The 21,889-nt window shown below is 42.4% G+C and overlaps 1 protein-coding gene across 6 annotated transcripts in view; it reads right to left on the reverse strand.

Moving 5' to 3' along the window:
* OSBP2 (oxysterol binding protein 2) overlaps positions 1–21,889 on the reverse strand; it is a 2,072,116-nt gene that overhangs the window by 270,780 nt on the left and 1,779,447 nt on the right. For all 6 annotated transcript variants that reach the window (XM_069619135.1, XM_069619136.1, XM_069619134.1 and 3 more), the window contains one exon: positions 21,720–21,840. In XM_069619135.1, the coding sequence (XP_069475236.1) occupies positions 21,720–21,840 (121 nt within the window). The remainder of the gene's footprint in view (positions 1–21,719; positions 21,841–21,889) is intronic.

Below are 21,889 nucleotides of genomic sequence, written 5' to 3' on the forward strand. Positions count from 1 at the left end.
ACAGGTTCCGTTAGCTACAAAGCGGATCTCCATAAAACAGTATGGAATTCCGGGCAGACAGAAAGAGATTTCAGTTACCATTATAGGATACGTGGAAGCCGGTATGTAACGTCCCATAATGACAGCTTGGAACAACCCAGTTTGGCCTGTTAGAAAAACGGACGGAAGTTACTGTATGACTGTAGATTATCATGAGTTGAATAAATACACCCCTCCATTAATGCCTACAGTCCCAGATGATGTTACTTTGATTGAGAATGTGCAGAAGTTTGAGGGAGCGTGGTATATGGTGTTAGACTAATAGTTTCTTTACCGTGCCGATTGCTGAGGAATGTCAGGAGCAATTTGCATTTTCCTGGAATAGGAGGCAATATACCTTCCAAGGTTTGCCAATGGGATACATGCACAGTCCGACCATCTGCCACCAGCTGGTGGCAGAACATTTAGACACAATTTTGTGTAAGCCAGATGTGCAAATTGTGCATTACATTGATGACATATTGATAGAGGGAAAAGATGAGCATAGCGTGCGAACACACTTGGAACTTATCAGGGAAGGTTTACGTAAGGAAGGATGGGAAATTACTGAAGCTAAAACACAGGGTCCAGCAGAGGCGGTGATCTTCTTGGGAATACAATGGCATAAAGGACACTGCGAAATGGTGCCAAAAGCCAAGCAAAAGATTTTTAAGTTCTCCACCCCAACGGTCAAGAAACAAGCTCACCAGTTCATTTGGTTGTTTGGATTTTGGAGACAGCCAATACCACATGTGGGGCAGATATTGGTGCCCCTTTACTGAGTGACGAGCAAGAAATTGCATTTTGAATGGGATGAGGAGCAAAAGAAAGCGTTTCAGCTAGCAAAAGATACCATACAGAGTGTTGGATTTATGGCCCCTGAGGGAAGAGGAGGTAGAGTTGAATGTGTCCGTGCAAGACAATTATGCCAACTGGAGCTTGTGGCAAAAACAGGACAGGAAGCAGGTGCCTTTAGGATTTTGGAGTCGTAAGTTGCCTGTGGCTGGTGACTGATATACTCCCTTTGAAAAACAGCTGTTATCTTGCTATTGGGCACTCGTGGATACCGAGCAGATGACGGTGGGACATGATGTATTAATAAGACCGGAAATCCCAATCATGCAGTGGGTATTAAGCTCCCATAAGACACATCGGATAGGGCATGCACAAGAGGCTAGCATTATTAAATGGAAGTGGTACATTCAAGACCGTGCCAAAACAGGAAAAGGTAGAGTTGCAAATTACGCAAACAAGTGGCAGGAGTGCCGCTAAAAGACCTGGAATCTACAGAAAGGACAGAAATCGGTGAGTCCCCGGTAAAATGGGTATTCTCGTATGAAGAATTAACAAGTGAACAAGTTGAACATGCCTGGCTCACAGATGGATCAGCCAAATATGTAGGAACTGAGTGGCATTGGAAAGCAATAGCATACAATCCTAAACTTAAGAGAGTGTTAAACACTTCTGGGAAAGGGAAAAGTAGTCAGTTCGGGGGAACTATATGCATGTATCAGGCTTTGGAGCAAGAGGCGCCTGGTTTTTGTTATATGTACACGGACTCATGGTCCGTTGCGAATGGGCTGGCTGTTTGGCTACGTACATGGCAGAAGAATGGATGGAAGATTCAAAGCAAATAGGTATGAGGAAAAGAGTTGTGGCATGATATTGATGAAATGCTAGCGCATACAGCTGTAACTGTGTGTCATGTAGATGCACATTGTGTGACAGACTCATTAGAACAATGGTTCAATTCTGTTGCAGATGAACATGCCAAAATTGTGGTCATGGATACAAGGTTTGAGGAAGATGATTTGGAATGGATTGCTAAGTGGTCCCACAAGAAAAGTGGGCATCTCGGAGAAGGTGGGCACAAGATAGGGGAATTAGCCTTCCATTGGAGATTGTGATAACAGTGATTTTACAATGCCCTGTGTGTCAGTATCAGAAGCAGAGGTCTATTCATCAGGTAATTCGAGGCATATTGAAATGGGGTAAAGTAATTGGACAGATTTGGCAGATCGATTATATCGGTCCTTTGCCTATTAGTCGAAGGATGTCAATATAAGTGCACTATTGTGGACACGTATTCTGGTTACCTAATGGTGTTTCAATGCAAAAGAGCCACGCAATTGAATACAAATACATTGTTGGATCAAGTGGCTGTGTACTATGGAGTACCCTTGCAGATTCAGAGTGACAATGGGTCACACTTTAAGGGAAAATTGGTCCTGGATTATAGTCAGGGGAAAGGCATTGAATGGATCTTTCATGTCCCATACCACCTTGAGGCTTCAGGGTTGATTGAGAGAATTAATGGATTGTTGAAACAACAGTTGCGTAAAACAGGTGATGGTACCTTGAAGGGGTGGCGTAAGCATGTGTTGGAGGCGGTCCAGATCCTTAATAATCGCCTCATTGCAAACAGGGAGACTCCTCTGATGTGCATGTTAATGCCAGCCATACAAATGAAACCCAACCGAGCTATGGAAACTTTGTTGTATTGGGAAATGTCTCCTGTGGCTTTAGCTCCTTACCGAGCAACTCCTGAGTCTGCTGGGGTGGATTTGCATGCAAGGGAATACATCTGATTGGAAGCCAGGGGAATTGTGGTGATTGATATGGGGATTGGAGTACAGATTCCCTCTGACCATATGGGATTGATTGCCCCAAGATCTGGATTAGCCTTAAAGGGTATTCAGGTGTTGGGTGGGATTGTGGATGCATATTACCAAGGAGAAATACAAGTAATATTGTTGAACAGTAGAGAGAATATGTTGCCCATTCATGTAGGAGAAGGGACAACCGCCCACTGTAGTGACAGCCTGTGGGGATAAGGGTTTTGGTTCCTCAGACACAATGTTCCCGGGTGCGAAGGTGTGGGTGGAAAAGCTTAGTGGTCCGCCCATTCCGGCGGATGTGATTGCAGCAGGAGAGGAGAAGGTGTTCCTGGTAATGGAACCTGGGAAAAGGAAATGGACTCATGTTACCGCTGACAAATGTTATTTGCGTGAATAATGTACTACACTGATATCTTGTTTTGAACCTTGATTCTTTTAGATCCTGAGTATGCTGATTGCATGTGTGATGATATGTGGAGTCCGTTTGTGAGGGTCCGGGAACATGCTAGGAGTAGTGGCAAATGTCTCCAGTGTACAGATGGAACCAGAGATCTGGATGATGACCAAAGAGTTTACTACAACCGCTGCACCAAATGATGCTTCCATTGCGGCGGAACTTTCACGGAATCGACGTGGGCGTAAGCGTGATGCTTTACCTCCTTCTGAAGTTTCTATGTCCTTGAAAATATTTAGATTTTTCTGGCTCGGCGGGTACTGCACATCTCACATTTCTGCTTAACGGATATTCATGATTCTGCAAATTTGATTTCCACATGTTCAGTAGCTGTGCCAACACCGGCCCCTGTGCTGCGACATCTATTAGGGGTGTTACATGAGGATTCACTATTGGAGGAATCTGATGAACGCGGTTCTTTTCCGTTCATGAGTACTGCAAATTTTGTGCAGATGTGGACCGCAAATGGAGGAACATGACACATATTGTCACTTATAATGTTGCTCCGGCTGATGTTGTCAAATGACTTGTGATCCGAACTATATCGGTAAATGTCAACAATTGGATTTGAACAATGATCGAGAAGGAACTGATTTCCAAAAACGCCTGTGCACTCGACCAGCTAGTGCGTGTGCTGACGTATTCAATATGCTTTGCAATTATACTGTTTTAACTGCCAGCTACCTGAATCATGTGAAACTTCCTACGGGTTTGTTATTCTCCTGTGGGAACTAGACCTATTCATATATTCCTGCTAATATTTCGGGTGATCCCTGTGCTTTAGCACGCCTTAGTCTAATGATGTTTCCTTTGCAGCCTACCATACGACGGTCTACGCTGTCTAGTCGATATACCGCCTTGTCGCCTGATTGTGATTCTAATGTGCATTTGTTATCTGAAACCGAAGTATTGGCTCTGGCCGTTTCCATAATAGGGAATTTGGATTTAGCAGCTGGGGGATATAAAACCAGGATTAAATTTGCCTGTTTAGGAGTTAAAGGGCTAGATGAAACTTTAAGCTTTGACTAAGCTGCTATTAGATAGTAAAAACTTAAGAAAAGCTTTTTTGCAGAATAGAGCTGCAATTGATTATTTGTTTTTAAAGCACAATTTGGGATGCAATGCTGTGGAAGAGATGTGTTGTTTTAACTTGGAGGACCATTTCCCGGCCCATCGAAAAGCATATTGGTGGGTTGAGGGATCTGATTTTTTAAGTCACTCAAGACCAGGACGGGAGATGGTGGGATCAGATATTTGCATGGATTCCAGACTCTTTAGGTTCTGTCTTTATTTTGTTTTTTGTTGTTTTGGGTTTTTTGATTTGGTGTTGTATTTCATGTATTCCATATGTATTTGGTATGTTTCGTAGGTTTAGGGAACCTTCTTTTCGTCCATTGGGTTATGGTAGTTGATTGGCCAAGGGGTGAAGTGTAATGCATGTGCGAAAATTGAGCTAAACATTGTGCCGGTGCGCAGCCATTTTTGGACATTCACTTCCATCACCGCAATGAAAGCCTATCTTTTCGTGGGTTCAGTAAGTAAACGTTAATTCTGCAGACGGTTGCAAGGTCAGAATGATATCAGATTTGCTAGCGGGAAGGAATGCTTGTTGTCTCGTCCACTGAAGGGCGGGTCGAGGAGGGAGTGGGGCTCTGCAGGTGCAGCGATAAGGGGCGCTGGGGACAGAGATGAGCTGTCTGCTCTTCGGCCGAGGGCAGATGCAACCATAAAGGGGCAGCCCAATAAAGAGCTGAGATATTGCTCAGAGAGGTGAGATAGAACTGGACACCGGGTGATGAGGTCTCGCTGAGAGGGAGGACGCTCCGCTGCAGACCCTGTTAGCACGAGTGATCTCTCTGCCTACCTGCTTTTGGGACTAAGCCGTGTTGAGGAGGCTGAGATGAAGGGGTCCTCTGCAACCACTGCTATGTTGATGTTATTTATTTCTATTAATATCTAATTCTGTATATGGTTTATGTGTTAGTTATATGTATGTTCATTGGATGTGAATAAAGGGCCTATAACGAGCCATTTATTTTATCTTTCTAACCAGCAGTCTATGTGTGCTTCATTGCCTCCATGAGTCAAAATGTTTGCTTTTGGTCAGGGTAAGAGGGTGCAGAAATCCGAGGCCCCTGCATGTGCCTGGAAAAGCAAAACACTCCTGAGGGATGCAACATGGGTTGATATTCAATTTTTCTTTGGAGCTGCTGAAAGGTCTAGTGGTGGGCTTTAGATTCTCTATACAAACCTATGCAGACAAAACCCATTTATATCTTAACTTGTTGTCAAGTAGGGCTGTCTACTGGCTAAAGAAATGCCTCTTGTTCCTGAAAGCATGGATGTCCACTGTTTCCGTGAAACTTAATCCAGCTAAATAAGTGTTTTGATGAGGTCCAATGGTAATGTAGATGCTGGTGTTCAAACCCGGCTCTCAGCTATGGCTCTGAAAGGATTTTCACCAACTAAAGCGTCATGTATTAAATACTTGGGTTTTAACATAGACTTCCATTTGAACTTGAAGATCCACATAAAAAAAACATTCTTAGACAGAATAGTACCAGTTCAACCTTTTAATCCAGACAATAACTGCATTGTACTGAGAAGTCTTTTTTGTATATTGGATTTTTTAATGTTGATCTGGTATTTATAGCTTTTTGTGTTTCTGTTTACAGTGCCCTGATACTTTTTCAGTTGGGACTGCGCTATAGAAAATCACAAAGTAAAATAAAATAGGATGATGTAGAGGGACCTTTGATTGACCAGTAACTGGACTCGATGGGTGCAAGCATTAGGTCTTTTGTTCGGTACTGAGGAGTCCGGATTGGCTACAAACTACAGGATCTTGCCTGAACCTTCTCAGCTGCAGGTCTGAACATACATTGGAAATGCTCGGTATGCAGGCAAGGTTAAGGGCTTAATGAGTGATATATGGCCCCTTCCCTGTGGATGTGTAGTGATTTGAGTTATAGCAAGAAATTAAGCAGTGAGTCCGAGACCCTGGACATATCCTACCCTTTGGCTGGGAAGCCTCTATTTCAATTGCCTCGTAACCATTAACTAAATCTGCAGAGTCACTACAGTTGTTGGCAGTTAGTGGCAGAGAGTGGTGCATTCCTCTATATTGCATCAGAAAACTGACAGAGTCCAGTGAGCAAGTGATCGGAAGGCATGGAGGTGAAACCTCCTTCTTCTCTCACTCGACATCAGCTAAAGACTCACGGTACAACATCTGCTTGGGCACCTATGCCCTTACTGCAGGAGATGAAGGAGTGCTCTGTGAACACCACCTCTGCCCTGAAGGTAAGCTCCCCCCGCCCTCTGCGATACTTCCCAATAAGCACCTGTCTCTTGTATTAAATGCCCAGGTAGCCTCTGCCACCGGTCTAAATATTATGGGAGATGAGATGCTGGAAGTAGTGGGTTAAGCCGATCTTTCTAACTCAGAAATGGGGGTGGTCTAATCTAGAGAATGTAGGCCAAATGAAGAACAGGTCTTTACACGTTCTATGACCCCCCCGCCCTTATCGTCTATGATCAATTAGAACAATCTATTCATAACCAAAAAGACAAGTGTTTAGGCAAAACTCCTATGTTAAATTCACTATTGGATTCGGGACTGTCTCATGACATTGCTTGCATTTAAGCTACTTTGAATAAGAAAATGAAATGTAAAGGAACAACTCAGCTATTATCAGATGGTAATGTGTTCAAAGAGGCAGAGGAAGTTTCGGGTGTGGAAGGTTGGAGCCTTTGAACCCAGTTACATCAACCCCTGCAGAAAATTCAGGGAATAAGCAGAGAGAAATTGGGAGTAAACAGAAATCAAGACAAGGAAAGATCGCTACTGGAGGTCCCATGTCCAGCGAATCCATTCCAGACTAAAGGACCTCAGACAGATAACAGAGATGGGATATTTATCCCGCAAATGCACTCCTCTGTATAGTGGTTGCTCCATCTACCTTAGCAGTATCCCGCTCGTCGTCCTCTTCCTCGAGTTTGAATGATTCGGTCTCCTGTCCAGAAATACCTACTACTGATCAAACTCTGTGGATGGCTCAAATAGAAAGCATGATAATGTCAGCATTAACAATCTCGCTGTTGCCATTCATAAAACTCTATTTTTATTTTTTTTATTTTTTATTTTTTTATTTTAAAATGCATTTGGTTTGTATCTTAAACCTTACATTTGTGGTTCTGCAAAATTAACATTATCATTAAGTCTTTTCCATTAACGTTCTGAGTTGCTGACACAGTTTTCAGATGTAATGACTTCCCAGAAATGTATGATGGTAGCAACCATCTTTCTGTTTCCAATAGAGATTTGGCTCCATCGTTCCTTGGTTTCCAATTCGAAGGGAGCACTTTCATATTTGCCGCTGTATATTAATCGTTTGTGGTTGAGTGCGTCACATTCCATTATTACATGGTATATGGTTTCAGTTTTCCCAGGAATTATGCAAAATCTACAATCTTTGTTAGCAGCTTTGTTTTGGGTCCATTTCCCTAGGACTTCTCTTGTGGGAAGAACGTTCAACCTAAATCTTAGAAACTTGTCACAGATTCTTCGATCCGGGTAGAGGTTGAGATAGTGAGGTAGTTGGTTAAGCGCTCCTGATTCACCCTCACACTTTAAATTCAGATTATATCAGTCTTTCTCATCTTGGGTCTCAATCCAATATAGCCTTGCAAGCTTTTTTTTTGCGTTCTGAGGCATTTGCATCAGTGTCTCCATCGAAATTTCTTTTTTGGTATATATGCTCATGGCTGCTTCTTTCCATTTTATTAGTACAGTGTCATTGACCTTTAAATGTGAAGTTCTCAAAATGTCCAGAGCAGGGATCTTTTCTTCGCTTTTCAACTTTCTGAATATCTCCAAGGTTTTCCATTCGAATATTGACTGGAGAGATTGAAGACCCAGCTCATAGCGTATAAGAGAAATCGGAGTGGATTGCGGCAGGCCAAGGATTTCCCGCCAGTAAATCGCCTCCAGCTGTATCCATATTGTTTGATCCAGACTTATCATCGATTCAGCTCCGTATGCAAGGATAGCTGTCACCTTTTGTTTACAAAAGGCTAGCACTGTATTAAGAGAAAATTGCCAAATTTCCTATGGATCATCAAGCCCTGTCGTGCAAGGGCTTAAGTTTGGGATTTCAGATGCTGTGTCCATGGGATTTCGGTTGCCAATTGATTGATCCAGATTCCTAGATATTTGTAGGTTGATAGCTGTACCAATTTTTCCTTTTGTAGATAATATGTGAAAGGTTTTTGCTTTCTACGTGTCAACGACAAGATTTTTGTCTTCTTGATGTTTATTGAGAGTTCATTTTGATCCGTGTATTCTTGTGTTTTGTTGAGTGCGGTTTGGAGCCCACACAGTGTTTTTGCCAAGGGGATGATGTCGTCTGCGTAGATGAGACAAGGTACAGCAGTGGCATTTAGATTCGGAGGATTTATGCTGGGTGTATGTATGGCCGCCTCAAAATCCAAAGTGAAGAGACTGAATAGGGTTGCGGCCAGAGGACAACCTTGCTTTAGGCCATGCCAAGGATTGATTCAGTTGGTTATGATGCCATCAGCTGTCATTCTTACTTGTATTTTGGTATTAGTATACAAGAGTTTAATAGGCTCAAGTATGTCGCTGGGGCATCCCCATTGATCAAGTTTTGCCCAAAGCAAATCTCGATTGATTTTGGCAAAGGCTAGGCTAAGATCTACATATGCTACAAAGATTTGCATTTTAGTCCTTTCAGCTTCGTGTTTCATCAGATTTAAAATTGTTAGGTTTGCACTCGTGCCAACGTTGCAAACAAATCCATTTTGTCGAACTGCCAAATGATTTGTTTGTATGGACCAGATATTTAGTTTTGTGAGTAAGAGGTTGGCAAAGATTTTCCCCAAAGGATCCAAGAGTGCCAGAGATCGATAATTCATCGGATCCTTGGTTGTTTCTTGTTTATATATCGGTATGAGTGTGGTGAGTTGCCATGAATACGGGAGGCTTTTGGTGCAATTAATATGCTCAATGATTTTTCTGCAGAAATGGGCCAAGATTTCGGGATTCTTTTTTAGTGTGGCATTCGACATGCCGTCGGGGCCGCATTCAGTTTTTTGATTCAGTTAGTAAGTTCTTCAATGTCGTAGTTCACATTCCATGTCTTCTGCATGGGAGGAGTAGGTTTGTTCACGGCTATTGATTTTTCTTGGTATAGCTCCGTGAAGTACGTTATCCAGGCGGATTCGGGGACATCTGCTATCATTACATCCTCTGTGTTTTTATTTGGTTTGAGTAGTTCCTATAGGGGTCTGGTATTGCTGTTTTGAGTGTATTCATCACGAGTTCTGCATTTTCCTGTTCCTGCATAATTTTAGTGTTTTTTAGCCAGTTTTTGAATTTTTGTTTGACTATGCCTATCATTCTCTTTTTCGTCCGAGGGGATTCATCTTTGGCTCTCTTTATGGCAGTTTTCTTTTCCTGTTTCTTTTCAGCAATTGCTTTATTGTATATATATTTCGGTTTTGGGTGTAAATGAACTTTCTGCACCTGAGTCAACAGAAATTGGTTGAGTAGCAATCCGTAGTTGACTCTACTGTTTTCTTCTAACTTCGAGTTCTTGAGCGATTCTGTGATAGTTGTTAGCTTACTTTGTGCTATCTTGAGTCGATTCATTCTGGTTGACAAGGTCAGCAGGGGGGATGTTTATTCTGGGACGTTCGCTGGTATGCATTTCCCACGAGCGCTTAAGGATATAGTGATCGCTGTGCTCGCTGAATAGATTCACCGCTTTGGTCAAGGTTTGAGTGATTCCTTTAGTGGTATAGATATAGTCAATTACTGACTTGCTTGTTCCATTCAACCATGTGGGGTAGGTGTGTCAGTTGATGTATTAAATGCATCCCAACAATCGAAGTTCCTATTGCGTACCTCTGTTGACCATCTGCGGACACGATACTCAAGCAAATTTTCTTCCATTATTTCCCCTTTATCATTGAACAGGTGAAAGTTAAGGTCACCACATATGATGAATTCTACGCATTCATACTTCTGTGAAGTGCTGTCAATCATGGACAATATAGAGTCTATTACTGTCTCCTCATCAAATTTTCTAGGATTCCAGTAAACATTTGCAATGCTTAGATACTTTTCACAGAAACATGTTGTCATAATCAGTTGTTGCGTCATTGTACAAGTTTCCAATAAAGTATTTTGGGCCCAACAGCTGACGTTTTGGTATTCAGTGACTTCAAACGCCAGGTCTTGTTTTATAAGAGTAAGTAGACCAACAGAAGGTCTGCCCTTAGTATTAGCAATTGCAGGATTTGTGTAGGTAAGGTAGCCTTCACATATGGGCGGTTCGATCGACCATGTCTCTTGTAGACATATGACGTTTGCTTTGTTCAAGGCCGGCTTGTCTGTTTGAAATAAACACAGGTGCCCCCTTGTGTTCCACGAACATAATGTAACTGGTTGTTTAATACTTTCTGTTCGTTGTTATAGTGAAGATTTTTCATACAACTCTTGCCGGTCTGTCACTGAACTGCTACTCTGCCAAAAAGGAGATGCTTCATGGTTCCATCCTGGAGGTACTTTGACTACACAGTGTCGATAGTTAGTACTTATTTGATAGTCATTATGCCTTTTTTCTTCCCCATTTTTCTTTCTTTCTACATTCTCATTGCTCGTGATGCTTGTGCAACTGCTAATGTCTGAGTGCATTCTGCTGTTGTCTCGGCAGGTCATAATGGAGGTATCATTGTGCCTGATGTCATGGCTATCTTCGGGAGTCACTATGAATCCAAGTGACCTGATCTCTTTAGCACATGATGCTATTAGTCTCGGCAGTTCAGTAGAATAACAATGTATCCATATTTTGTTGAGTCTTTTGTCCTCTATGAATTTGATTAGTTTGAGGTCATTAGTATTCAAAGTTCTCAATTTAGGTATAGCCTTAAGAAGGCATATTGTTTTAGTTCTGTTCATGATGATTTCAGTCTCTTTGTCAGATTGTCCTTCTAATTTCAGGCAGATTGTTTTTGACCTGTGGTGAGGATCAACAAACAAGGGTTGCTCAAGGTATGGACCTTCTGCAGTGGATTCTTGGTTCTTATTCAAGTCAGGGTGTTCGCTGCTGGAACGACTGATATCCTCTACTTGTTGTTCGTGATCTGACCTCTCCAGCCTTGTTGAAACCATGGTGCTGTTTCTGGAGTACAGTTCTTCGTCAGAAATCTCTTTGCATGTTAGCTCTATAGATATATGCGATCCTGTGAGTGTTTCCTCATAGCGATCATTGAGGACGAATTTGTTTGTGATTCAGGTTGCGCAGCACAATGATCTTGTGTATCGGATAGGTGGATAGATTCATCAGTAAGTTGATGTTTCCTTGGTCTAGTGCTATAGAGCCTATGGACTGAGCTGTGAGAGTTGCTCGAGTCTTTCCTTGACTTCGAGTGGATTCTTCATTTGCACCAATTCTGGTAACAGCTTCATTATGTCCGTATTGACTCTACTCAGGGCATTTGGTTCTGAATGCTTTTTTTGTGATATCATTAGCACTTTGTAACAGGTTTCTGAGGAATGCTCTTGAACCCTGCTGTTTTTTTGTTTGTTTTTTCAAAACTTCCATTTTTGCTTTATGAGAAGTATTCTGGGGTTGTTGTTAAAAAATGCTGTAATTCTGACTCCGTTTGGATGGCTTCCTGTTGGGGGTCAAGATTTGTTTCAATCGACTCGTGGATCAGACTAGGTTTCATTTTGCTCGTCTTGTTCTACAAGCGTCAGGTGTCAGATCGATCAAAAGTACATCAGCATCTGGGAGCAAGCATCTAATTGGGGCTTGCCATGTTGATCTGGGAACATGGATCTCTTTGGTTAGTTGGGTGAGCATTCATGTCTTCATCTTGGGTTTGTTCGTCTTTTGTGGTTTATCTCTGGTGTGATTGTTCATTAGGGATGTCTTGGTAATGGTGATTAAAGCTTCAGTTAGTGAGGCTTTATCCATTCGATCTTGCCTTGCTATGTCGGCAAGCCGCTGATGTCAAATGTAGCTGTTATCCGTTTCTATACTGAGGTGTTCTTGGATCTTATATATGAGCTGTTCGAGGCTCTTTTGTTTGGTAAAGATGGAGCCAAGTATCGTTGAGTGTTCTTTAGCAGTTTCAATGTTCGCTTCCTGCAGCTTTATGTAGGGTATCATCGTTTGAGTTGTTACAGCGATCAACATATTTTGGAGATCTAGCATGGAAGTGGCGATGGACTCCTGTTGATGTATTGGGTTTGTTGGACAGGAGCAAGTGGGCTCTTCCCTCTTGGGGGCTTTTTTTCCTGTCATATAATTCAGCATTCAACGTTTGTGTCTTATTTATTGTTGCATTGCCTGGTAAGTGTTGGCCAAGGAAGTATTGCCCATGGCGCCATGGCGCTAGTCTTCGTGTTGATACCGGATGAATTACAATCGTTTATTTTTCTGTTTGTTCCATAAGAGCTTCAATTTCGGTCAAATCAAGTGAAAGGCGTTCCAGACGACATTGGCTTATTGGTGCAGTTTCCTTTGCATGACGTTCTGATTTGGTTGCTCTTTGGTAGTATTGTTTCCATTGCGCCTTAGCCTAGATGGCTCTCTCTTTCTGTGAGAGTGGTACAATGGGGGATGCACTATGGTCGTTTCTATCTGCTGAATCAATTGAGATGTCACTTTTGTTTGCCTCTACATGTGTTTCAGCATCTCTAGATTGAAAATATTCGATCTTAATGGCTTGTTCCTTTCTCAGTTGGGATCGCAACATATTATTGTTTCCAAATTCAATTTCGTCAATACTGTCCATTTTGTCAAGATGCAGATGTGAAGTACTTGGAATGGCGACATATGGATTTATTTGTGCGCAACAGTTTTTTTCAAAAATCGTCTCAGCGTCTGTTGCATTCAGCACGCGTATGTGATTTCCTCCCTTCGTGTTGTTAGAAATGCTGATGTCAGTCACTGTCTCTTTAAGAATGGGATCACCGGAAACCTCAGACAGGCAAGGTCTAATATCCTCTGCTATGCTGTTGTTGTTATCAATTAAGGGCTTTGACTGCTTCTCATAATTTGTTTTGGTTTGGAGCCTTGTCTGGTGCACAGAGAGCTTCTTTATTGTCGGGGCTTTATGATCTTCTGCCGCTTTGGGCATTGCTCCGATGAAGTTGGAGGAGGAGTTTACACGTGCTCCGTGCCTCTCTGGTTTTGGACTCGGTCCCTGCGAGCTCCGCGGCTCTAGGTCAGCAGCAAACACGTCGTGGGATGGCCACCCACCCACTCTCTGCCTTTCCTCCGGCGCCGAGATGCTGCAGGGACACAGGTATCGGATTGCGCCGTAGGTGAAAGTAAGGGGAGGTGGGGCCAACAGACGTCCTGGCCTTTCGCATGGGGGTCAAAGGACGAAGTCTCGCAGTCCACCCATGCTATGCACTCACAATGTCAGGTTGAGCTTCTAATATAGAAAGTTTATTCTTGCGGTTGGCAGTTGGAGGGCTTCTCGTGTGGTTGTGGGCTGAAAGAAGTGGTTACTCCTGGAGTAGTGCAGAGGAACACAATGGAGATTTCTTACCTACACGGGCCGCGACCGCAGATCCCACGGACTCCAGCAGACTCCACACTTTACCTCCACACTCCACGACCGGTGGTGGTTAAAGTACTGTTCAGTGATACGCCTCCTGGCAATAGACACGGCAAACAAACTCGACTCCAGCAGACTCCATACTCTGCCTCCACACTCCACAAACTCTATGAATCTATCAATGAGGACTTCAAGGACCAGGCCACCCTCTTAGCATTGGTGCATTCTAAGCTGTTATATTTGGAAGCATTTACTTCAACTGTGCAAAGTAGGCTAAATCATGAAGCCGAACAATGAAATCTACAGCAAAATCGGCTATGTGATTTAGCTTTTGCAGATCTAACAAGACAAAACAACATTGATGGAAGCCATATTAGACTCACAAAAACGGATCCAAGGATTTCATAACGGGGGACAAAAAACTAGAGCAACTGGCAAAGACCTAGGCGATAGGAACAGTGATAATGGACATGCTGGATGTGAAACACAAGCCTTGGTGAATAGACAAATGGCTCTGGCAAAGACTAAGGCTGCTAAAACACCCAAAGAAATTGTGTCCCTTGCGGACAAAAATAAGATTGTCTGCTCACAGCCACCCAAAAAACGGCTGGCTCAAGAACTTGTGGTAGAAAGTTTGGATGTTAATCCACTACATCTCATGGACCTCACATCTACTGAATGTGTGACAGCAAGTCCACACTCGGAATTTAGACCAAGCTCCACCTCTAGTAGAACCAGAACCCAAGAAAGGTTCTATACTAGGCTCTGATGCTACTTTTCTATTTTAGGAAAAATGTAAGTCAGGCTCGAACTGGGGCAGTTTCCCAGCAGAGAAAATCCAAAAATATGCCTACTACACAAAAATTTAAATCAAATGCAGCTAGAACGTTTATGCTGAACCTAAAAACCCCTCCACCTCTTCTGAACCCAGAAAATCAACCTCATTGAGGAGGCCACATGACAAAGCGGTGACCCGGCAAAAAAAAGAAAACAGAGTCAACTACGAGGTCTGATGAACTCTGTGTGAGAGAAGAAATGGCTTCTAGTAAATCCACTAGTGAGAATGAAGCAATATCCCCCTTGGAATTCTCAATGTTTTATATCGAATCAACAAATGAGGAACTGGAAAGGAATCAAGGCTGCTATAACAGAGAATTCTCTTGGGTGGATGTGCAAAATAGTCAGAATACCATCCTAACCAAAATCTCCAATGTGCAGCCATCCAAGGAGCAATCATTCCAAACTTTGGTGCAGAAAAGAGAAGCAGCGGAAAAACAAAGTGTTTTGGAAAGATAATCTGCCCCTTAATCAAACCGCCAGCATTAACCATCTGTGAAGCAGTCACACTAAAAGAAGGAAGCTCATGGGGGGAAGAGCCAATAACTATACCACTATAGTGCAGACTCCAGTCAAATTATGGTTTGATATTGAATAGAAAACATTTTATGATTCTTCTGCACCACATTCCTATTCTATGGTAAATAACCACAGAAGATATTCTAGTGGTGGAGTTTGTTAAAGAGTCAAGAATGGATTGGGTGCTACTACACTTAAAAAACAATGTAATTTGGGATGCAGCAGATATGTTCCTACCCCTAGAATTTAGGTTAACAGAAGAACTAATGGGGTAGAAGTCTCTCGTTGTGCCATACTCAAAGACAAAACGAAACAGTTGGCAGAGCTTAAAGATAAGTCCAAAGTGGCTGAAGAGTCCCCTAGGCAATTGGGCTATGTGAAATAAGCTATCACACCAGAGCCTTCTGGTGGAGTTTGTTAAAGAGTCAAGAATGGATTGGGTGCTACTACACTTAAAAAACAATGTAATTTGGGATGCAGCAGATATGTTCCTACCCCTAGAATTTAGGTTAACAGAAGAACTAATGGGGTAGAAGTCTCTCGTTGTGCCATACTCAAAGACAAAACGAAACAGTTGGCAGAGCTTAAAGATAAGTCCAAAGTGGCTGAAGAGTCCCCTAGGCAATTGGGCTATGTGAAATAAGCTATCACACCAGAGCCTTCTGGGTTCGAACCTCTCACAGGAAGATGGGCCCCCTGAAAGTTACCATCTCTAGACTAAAAAAGCCAGTAGATATGTAGAATGTGGTAGAGAACAGGCCCCCAAAAATCACAAGGAGGAAGATTGGTCTTGGATCTAGAAAGCCCTTACTGCCTCTGTAACCGAATAGCGCTCTCCCTTGGGTGATAAGCCTTATTTCCAAATTGGATCATGGAACACAAGGGGTTTCTCCCACCTTTTTAATAACAAGAAGGATGACTGGATACCTTTGACATCTTGTGCTTTCAAGAAACTTGGCTGAGAGAGGTGCTGGCATTCTCTGACTTTCTTACTTACCTGAACGGCTGTAAGGGGTCTGGCAGGAAGATCATACTCTGGACTCCTAACATTGATAAGAATGGGGTGGGGTCTGAACGTTTTAAAGCATTGTTTCTCAAGCCCTTGGACTCAAATATTGGTGCTGTCAATATCTCGAGAAATTCCTGCTTCTAACTTTATCCTGATTCTGCTAAATTTATATTGGAACCCGGCTAAGGTTGATATGGAAGAGTTTATCTCTAGTGTGTCGGATTTGACAGACCAGACAGGGTGGATTTTGCAGTCCCGTTTGTTATATACTCTGTGGAGATCTTAACATTAGATGCCTTGAGTTTGAAGACTGTCCTTCTAAATCTTCAACAAAGCCCCACTCTCCTATGGGATCACAAACAAGTCGCTCGGTCCAGGAGATGGAGGCGAGGGAACTCTTTATGCTAAATAACCATATTATAGGTGTTTTACTCCCTAAATCTACCTGGAAAACTGGTAGATATAAGGCTATCTTAGATAATTCTTTTGTCTCAGATAATGTCCACCGGGATACAATCTCCCTGGAGGTAATAGAAATGACATCCATTGGCCATAGGCGTTTAAAGATGAAGTGGTCTGGTTAGCCAAGGGGATTGAGAGAAGGAAAATGCTTAGATGTTCAGGTCTCCCAGGGTAGAAATAGATTACGACTGGAGCTGGAGGATGTGTCGGATATGGGGATGAAGTTTAGATCTTTAGTTGAGCAAAATGATATGATCATAGACTATGTGCCCCTTGTAGCTAAATACCATCAAACTAACAAAAGTGGAACTAGACCAGACTTTTTCCCAAAACATAGGTTCAATCAAAAGCTAGTAGAAGAGTGGAAAAAATTTAGAGTCGACATGAACGCTCCCACATCTACCTCTCAGATAACACAGGCTTCCAATAAAAGGAAACGCAAGCAACAATATAAAAACTGGTTAAAGAGTTTTAGATCAGTACATATGCAAGAAGGAGAGGAAATGTTGAAAGTCCTCTGCAAGAAAAATTCCCGCCTTATGTGGGAATGTATTAATACATTCGGTACCACACAGGAAGCGCTTCAATCAACCATGGTAGAAGAGCACCAATGGGTGGAACATTTTGGGTGCCATTTTGCTCATAACAAAAGCATATCCAAGGAACAGGAAATAATTAATTCTGCCGCCTGGTCCTGAGATATGGACAAACATGACATCTTGGACGTAATTTCCAAATTAAGCAACTCGAGAGCTCCCGGCCGGCTGACGAATATTGTCCTATAGCAGGCTCCAGTGGAATGGGCAGATTTCATCTATCTGCTTTTCACACAGATAATGAAAGAAGGTAGAGTCCCTCCATCGTGAAAGAAAGCCCTAATTTTACCTATTTTTAAAAAGGGGCTAAGATCTGAGCCCAAGAACTATCGGCCAATTGCCCTATTGGATACTCTGGGGAAAGTCTTTGCATCAATCATTCTCAAACATTTAACGAACTGGGCCAAAGAGTAGGGCAGCCAAGACCCCATACAGACGGGTATTTGTTAAGGAAATAGGCATCTCTTTAAACTTTTTTTTTCTGCTGAATCTTTTGAAATATCAAACGGCAAAAGAGAAAGATAAATTATTCATAGTATTTATAGGTTTGGAACAAGCCTATGGTAGTGTCAATAAGGAACTATTATGGATAAAGCTGAGAAAATGGGATTGCCCCCCTCATCTGGTAGAGGCCATGAGAGCTTTATTTATGGGAACATCTATGCAGGTTAGGTTGAAACCATTGTGTTCTCTATCAGAAAACATCAAGACCTATCAGGGCCTAAAACAAGGGTGCTCTCTTTCACCAATTCTATTTAATTTATACTTATCAGACCAGGCCGCATCCCAAGCCTCTGTAAGAGCTTGTCCTCTAATAAAAATGGGGATCCAGTTCCTTGGATCATCTATGCGGATGATCTTATCCTAATTGACAAAACCACTATTGGCCTGCAGCAGAGACTAAATGCCCTTCAGGTTTTTTTTAAATGGAAATGACATAAGACTAAATGTCAAAAAGTGAAAAATAATGATCTTTAATTCCAACAAGGGGAAACAAAACCAAAAATGGAAATGGTTCATTGGGAAAGAGCAATTAGAATGAACTTTCTATAGTCTCTACTTGGGAACATTGGCTACCCAAAGCCTGGTAGAATCACCATGGGCTGCGCAGCAAAAACCTAAGGTTAACAATTTGGCGGCTCAAGGGATGATTCTTCACTGAAGGTTTGGAAAATGTACCATATAATCTGTAAGCGTGCCCTACACTTTCCTATGGAGCAGAAGCAGGTTTTAATCTACCTTGACATAAATGGGATGTTCTCGAAGGTTCTTTTTGGAAGAACATTCTTCGACTTCCATGGAGTCTCCCGATATCATGTACAATATCATGTATTCGTTTTGAATTGGGGCTACAATCGTTATACTCTGTCACTTTGGAAGTCATTGAGCCTATTCAGAAAAGCCCTTAGGGCCGACTCTGCACCCCAACTAACTATTTTGGGAAATAGACCTCCAACAATAAGTGCTGGCCGATTGGACAACTGAAAAGAAAAATGCACTCATAGTCTGATGGGGATAGACTGTTTGGTGGAACTCCTTTTGGAGAACCCTATGGCTGTGAAAAGAAAACTAAAACAGCTGGACTGGATTCTGGTGCAAGACAAAAGAAACCAGTTACCCCTGATGAAGAACATTCTAGGAGAATGCAGATCTATAGAAACTATCCCCCAGTTATTTGAGGACATTTCCCAGTTCTGTGTATAGGGATGCTTTCATGAGACTGCGCTTGAACCTCTACCCTAGTAGAGAGATCATGGTTGTCCGAAAACAACTGGATAGACAATTCAGTTCTTGTAGCTACTGCTCAAAGGAAGGGGAGGTTGAAACCTTGAAACATCTGCTAATTTTATGTATAGGACTTACAACCAGAAGAATGTACAATTTGGGAAAATTCATAGAGAAGACAAAAACTTTATCGGCAGATGATTGGTGGAATCTGATCCTTCTAGCTGAAAATTTCTCATTCATATTCGCAGTGATAGGGTTTTTGAAGGAACTTTTTTCAATGTAAAATCTTGAATGATTAGTGCTAAGACCGAATGTAAAGGATGAGAAGGGATGAAATGGAAAGCAGTAGAACAATAGAAATAGGACTACTATAAAATGTACTTTTCACCTCCTCCCCTCTTGGTATTCTGGGTTTTTTTTCTTTCGTTTTCCCCTGTTTGCTCTCCACATTCTCCCCTTTTTTCGGTTTCCTAAATTCTTCTTGATTGCGTCATACATTTTATTCTCATTGATGTTTTTTCTTTTTTTCTTTTAATGTATTGGAATAGAATGTTGAAGGATGTAGATACTGGTTTTGTTAAAAGATTTTGAAATAAACTAATAAAACAGAAACATTAACTAAATCTAATAAATGCTATATTTTTCTTTGATCTCATATTCAAGATACATGCTGGTCAGGAGAGTATACAGGTGGGGGAAAACTCCAGCCTACAATTTATATTCTTGTAAACTGAATTCAATGGCCTGCAAGAGGGATCATGCTGTTCCCTATGTAAAGGTCCTCCTTCTCGACCTGTCTGCTGCATTTGACTTGGTGGACCACTTGACCCTCTGCAGACAACTCACCAATACAGCCCAATTCTCTCAAGAAGCTTGGGTAACCTCCTTTCACGAATTATGCCGATGATACCCAAGTGCTCATCCCCATCACTGGCTCCTATGAAACAGATGTGGAAGAGTTAGGTAAAATCTACTCCACCATTCAAGCATGTATGCCAGACAATTGCCTATGCCTCAATGGGGATAAAACAGAGCTCCTCATAGTAGGCACCAAAGAAACGCTCAACATACTAGACAAACAGTACAACTGATTCAGCGATTGACAATTCCCAAATGTTGGTTTCAGCAGCAGACAAAACCCTTGGGGTGTATATTGACTCGACGCTCTCAATGACGCGCCAGGTCAGCGCCTTTGCTACCTCAGCGGCCTTCACGACGAAACTAATAATTGCGGTCAAACCCTACTTATCCGCCTCAAAATGCTTCTCGATCGCCAGAGCCACCGTTGGAGCCAAATTAGACTATTGTAATGTCTTATTTGCCGGCACGTCCTCCAAAAATCTGAACCGACTCCAAGTGATTCAAAATAATGTGCACAGAGCTGCCCTCAGTATCCCCAAAAGAGAGCACATCACCAAAGCCAGACAAAAGGCACACTGGCTGCCAGTCAAGGACTGAATACTCTTCAAGACGCTGTCCTTAACACACATATGTCTTCCACGCAGAAAATCACCAGAGCAACATCAGCCAGACCCATAAGGTCACACCTCGCCAACCAGTTGAAAGTCCCCACCTTCAAAAGGGCCAAAGTAAGAGGAGCCCGTTTCATGATCCTTGCACCCAAGTATTGGAACGCCCTCCCCACAACCCTCCGAAATGAGACAACATGCCTAGCCTTCCGCAAATCACTTAAAACTGAACTCTTCAATTAGCTCCGCCAGAAGATTCTCTCTCCTCACGCCCCCAGTGCTCTCTGCCCTCATAGGATGAAATGAAATCTGCAAATGTTTTGTGTACCCTAGCTTAGTCGATTGTACCCAATCACCCCTCACCTTCCCTTGTCTTTTTTGCCTTCCTTCTTATGTCACCGTATTTCTTGCCTGTCTGGCTATGGTTTAATGTAACCAAGAACCACAGACCGGTGCTCCTGTCATTTTTTTTGTAACTAAGTAAGCACTGCTGTAACAGCGCCATAATGCCCACGGGCCGCTTTGTGCGCTTTATTAATTCAAATAAATACATAAATATGTCCATTCAACCTTGCATTGACCTGATATTTTTGCCTGAAAAGGAAGAGAGTATTGAGGGAAACAAGATTGACCTTGGTTTAAGGGACAATAATCAGCCATAAATGGACAGTGGGTAGTTGTACCATTGTTCTCGTCTTGGTATCACACACCACACTGGTGGGGAGGTTGGTGTGGCAGACAAACATCTGGCTCAGTAAGTACATCTCGTATCTCTGTGGGGGCTGTGAGAAAGGCATGGTGCTCAGAGGTAGACAGAGACGCAAGGATACAAGCTTCAAAAAACCTTTATTTATAAAAATGGAGTTTGAAGAATGCCTAACTTGCCCTATTTCTTAATGGGAGTAGTCCTGACCATGAAAATAAAGAAGAAAGAATAGTCCAAAGGTCTGTCTGGCAAAAGCAAATAATTTGTGTGCCAGGGAATGGGAAATTACCGGGTCCGTCGAGGCCAGAATGCACCGGTAATTGCCCATTCCCGGGTGCCGGTAAAATTTGCAAGTTCGGCGGCAGCCTGCTGGTTTTACTGGCAAGGCTACCGCCGAACTTGTAATGCGGCTCATTGTGTGTGTCATTAATTTCGTGAACATTATCTGGCCTGTCACACCCTCTGTCAAGTGATGGTAAGATAATGTTTATATATAGCAAGGTGATGCCACCTTCACTTTCACTACAGAAATCTGACTTTTCTTTTATTAACAAATGAATATTATCACTTTGAAATGATTGTTATTGGTCTTTAGGAAAAAATACATATGTAACCTCTATTCCTCCCAGTACAATGCACCAATTTGTAACCTGCCTGAGTGCTTAGTCAGCTGAGCACACATATGTGAGAGATTACTTCCTTACCCAATGGCATAATGGAGAGGTATTTCCCCCTGAACTTGCTGGCTATGGTAATTTCTTGCCACAGGGTCCATCCTCGCTTGGAGATTACATGATGGGCAGCTGCAGGAGGATGATGGCTCACCTGTAAAGGAAATATACAACAGAGGTTTGTTATACGGCTATTCTACAAG

Source organism: Ambystoma mexicanum, chromosome 10 (assembly GCF_040938575.1).
Source record: "Ambystoma mexicanum isolate Mex_15411 chromosome 10, UKY_AmexF1_1, whole genome shotgun sequence".
In the NCBI taxonomy this organism is placed as follows: Eukaryota; Metazoa; Chordata; class Amphibia; order Caudata; family Ambystomatidae; genus Ambystoma; species Ambystoma mexicanum.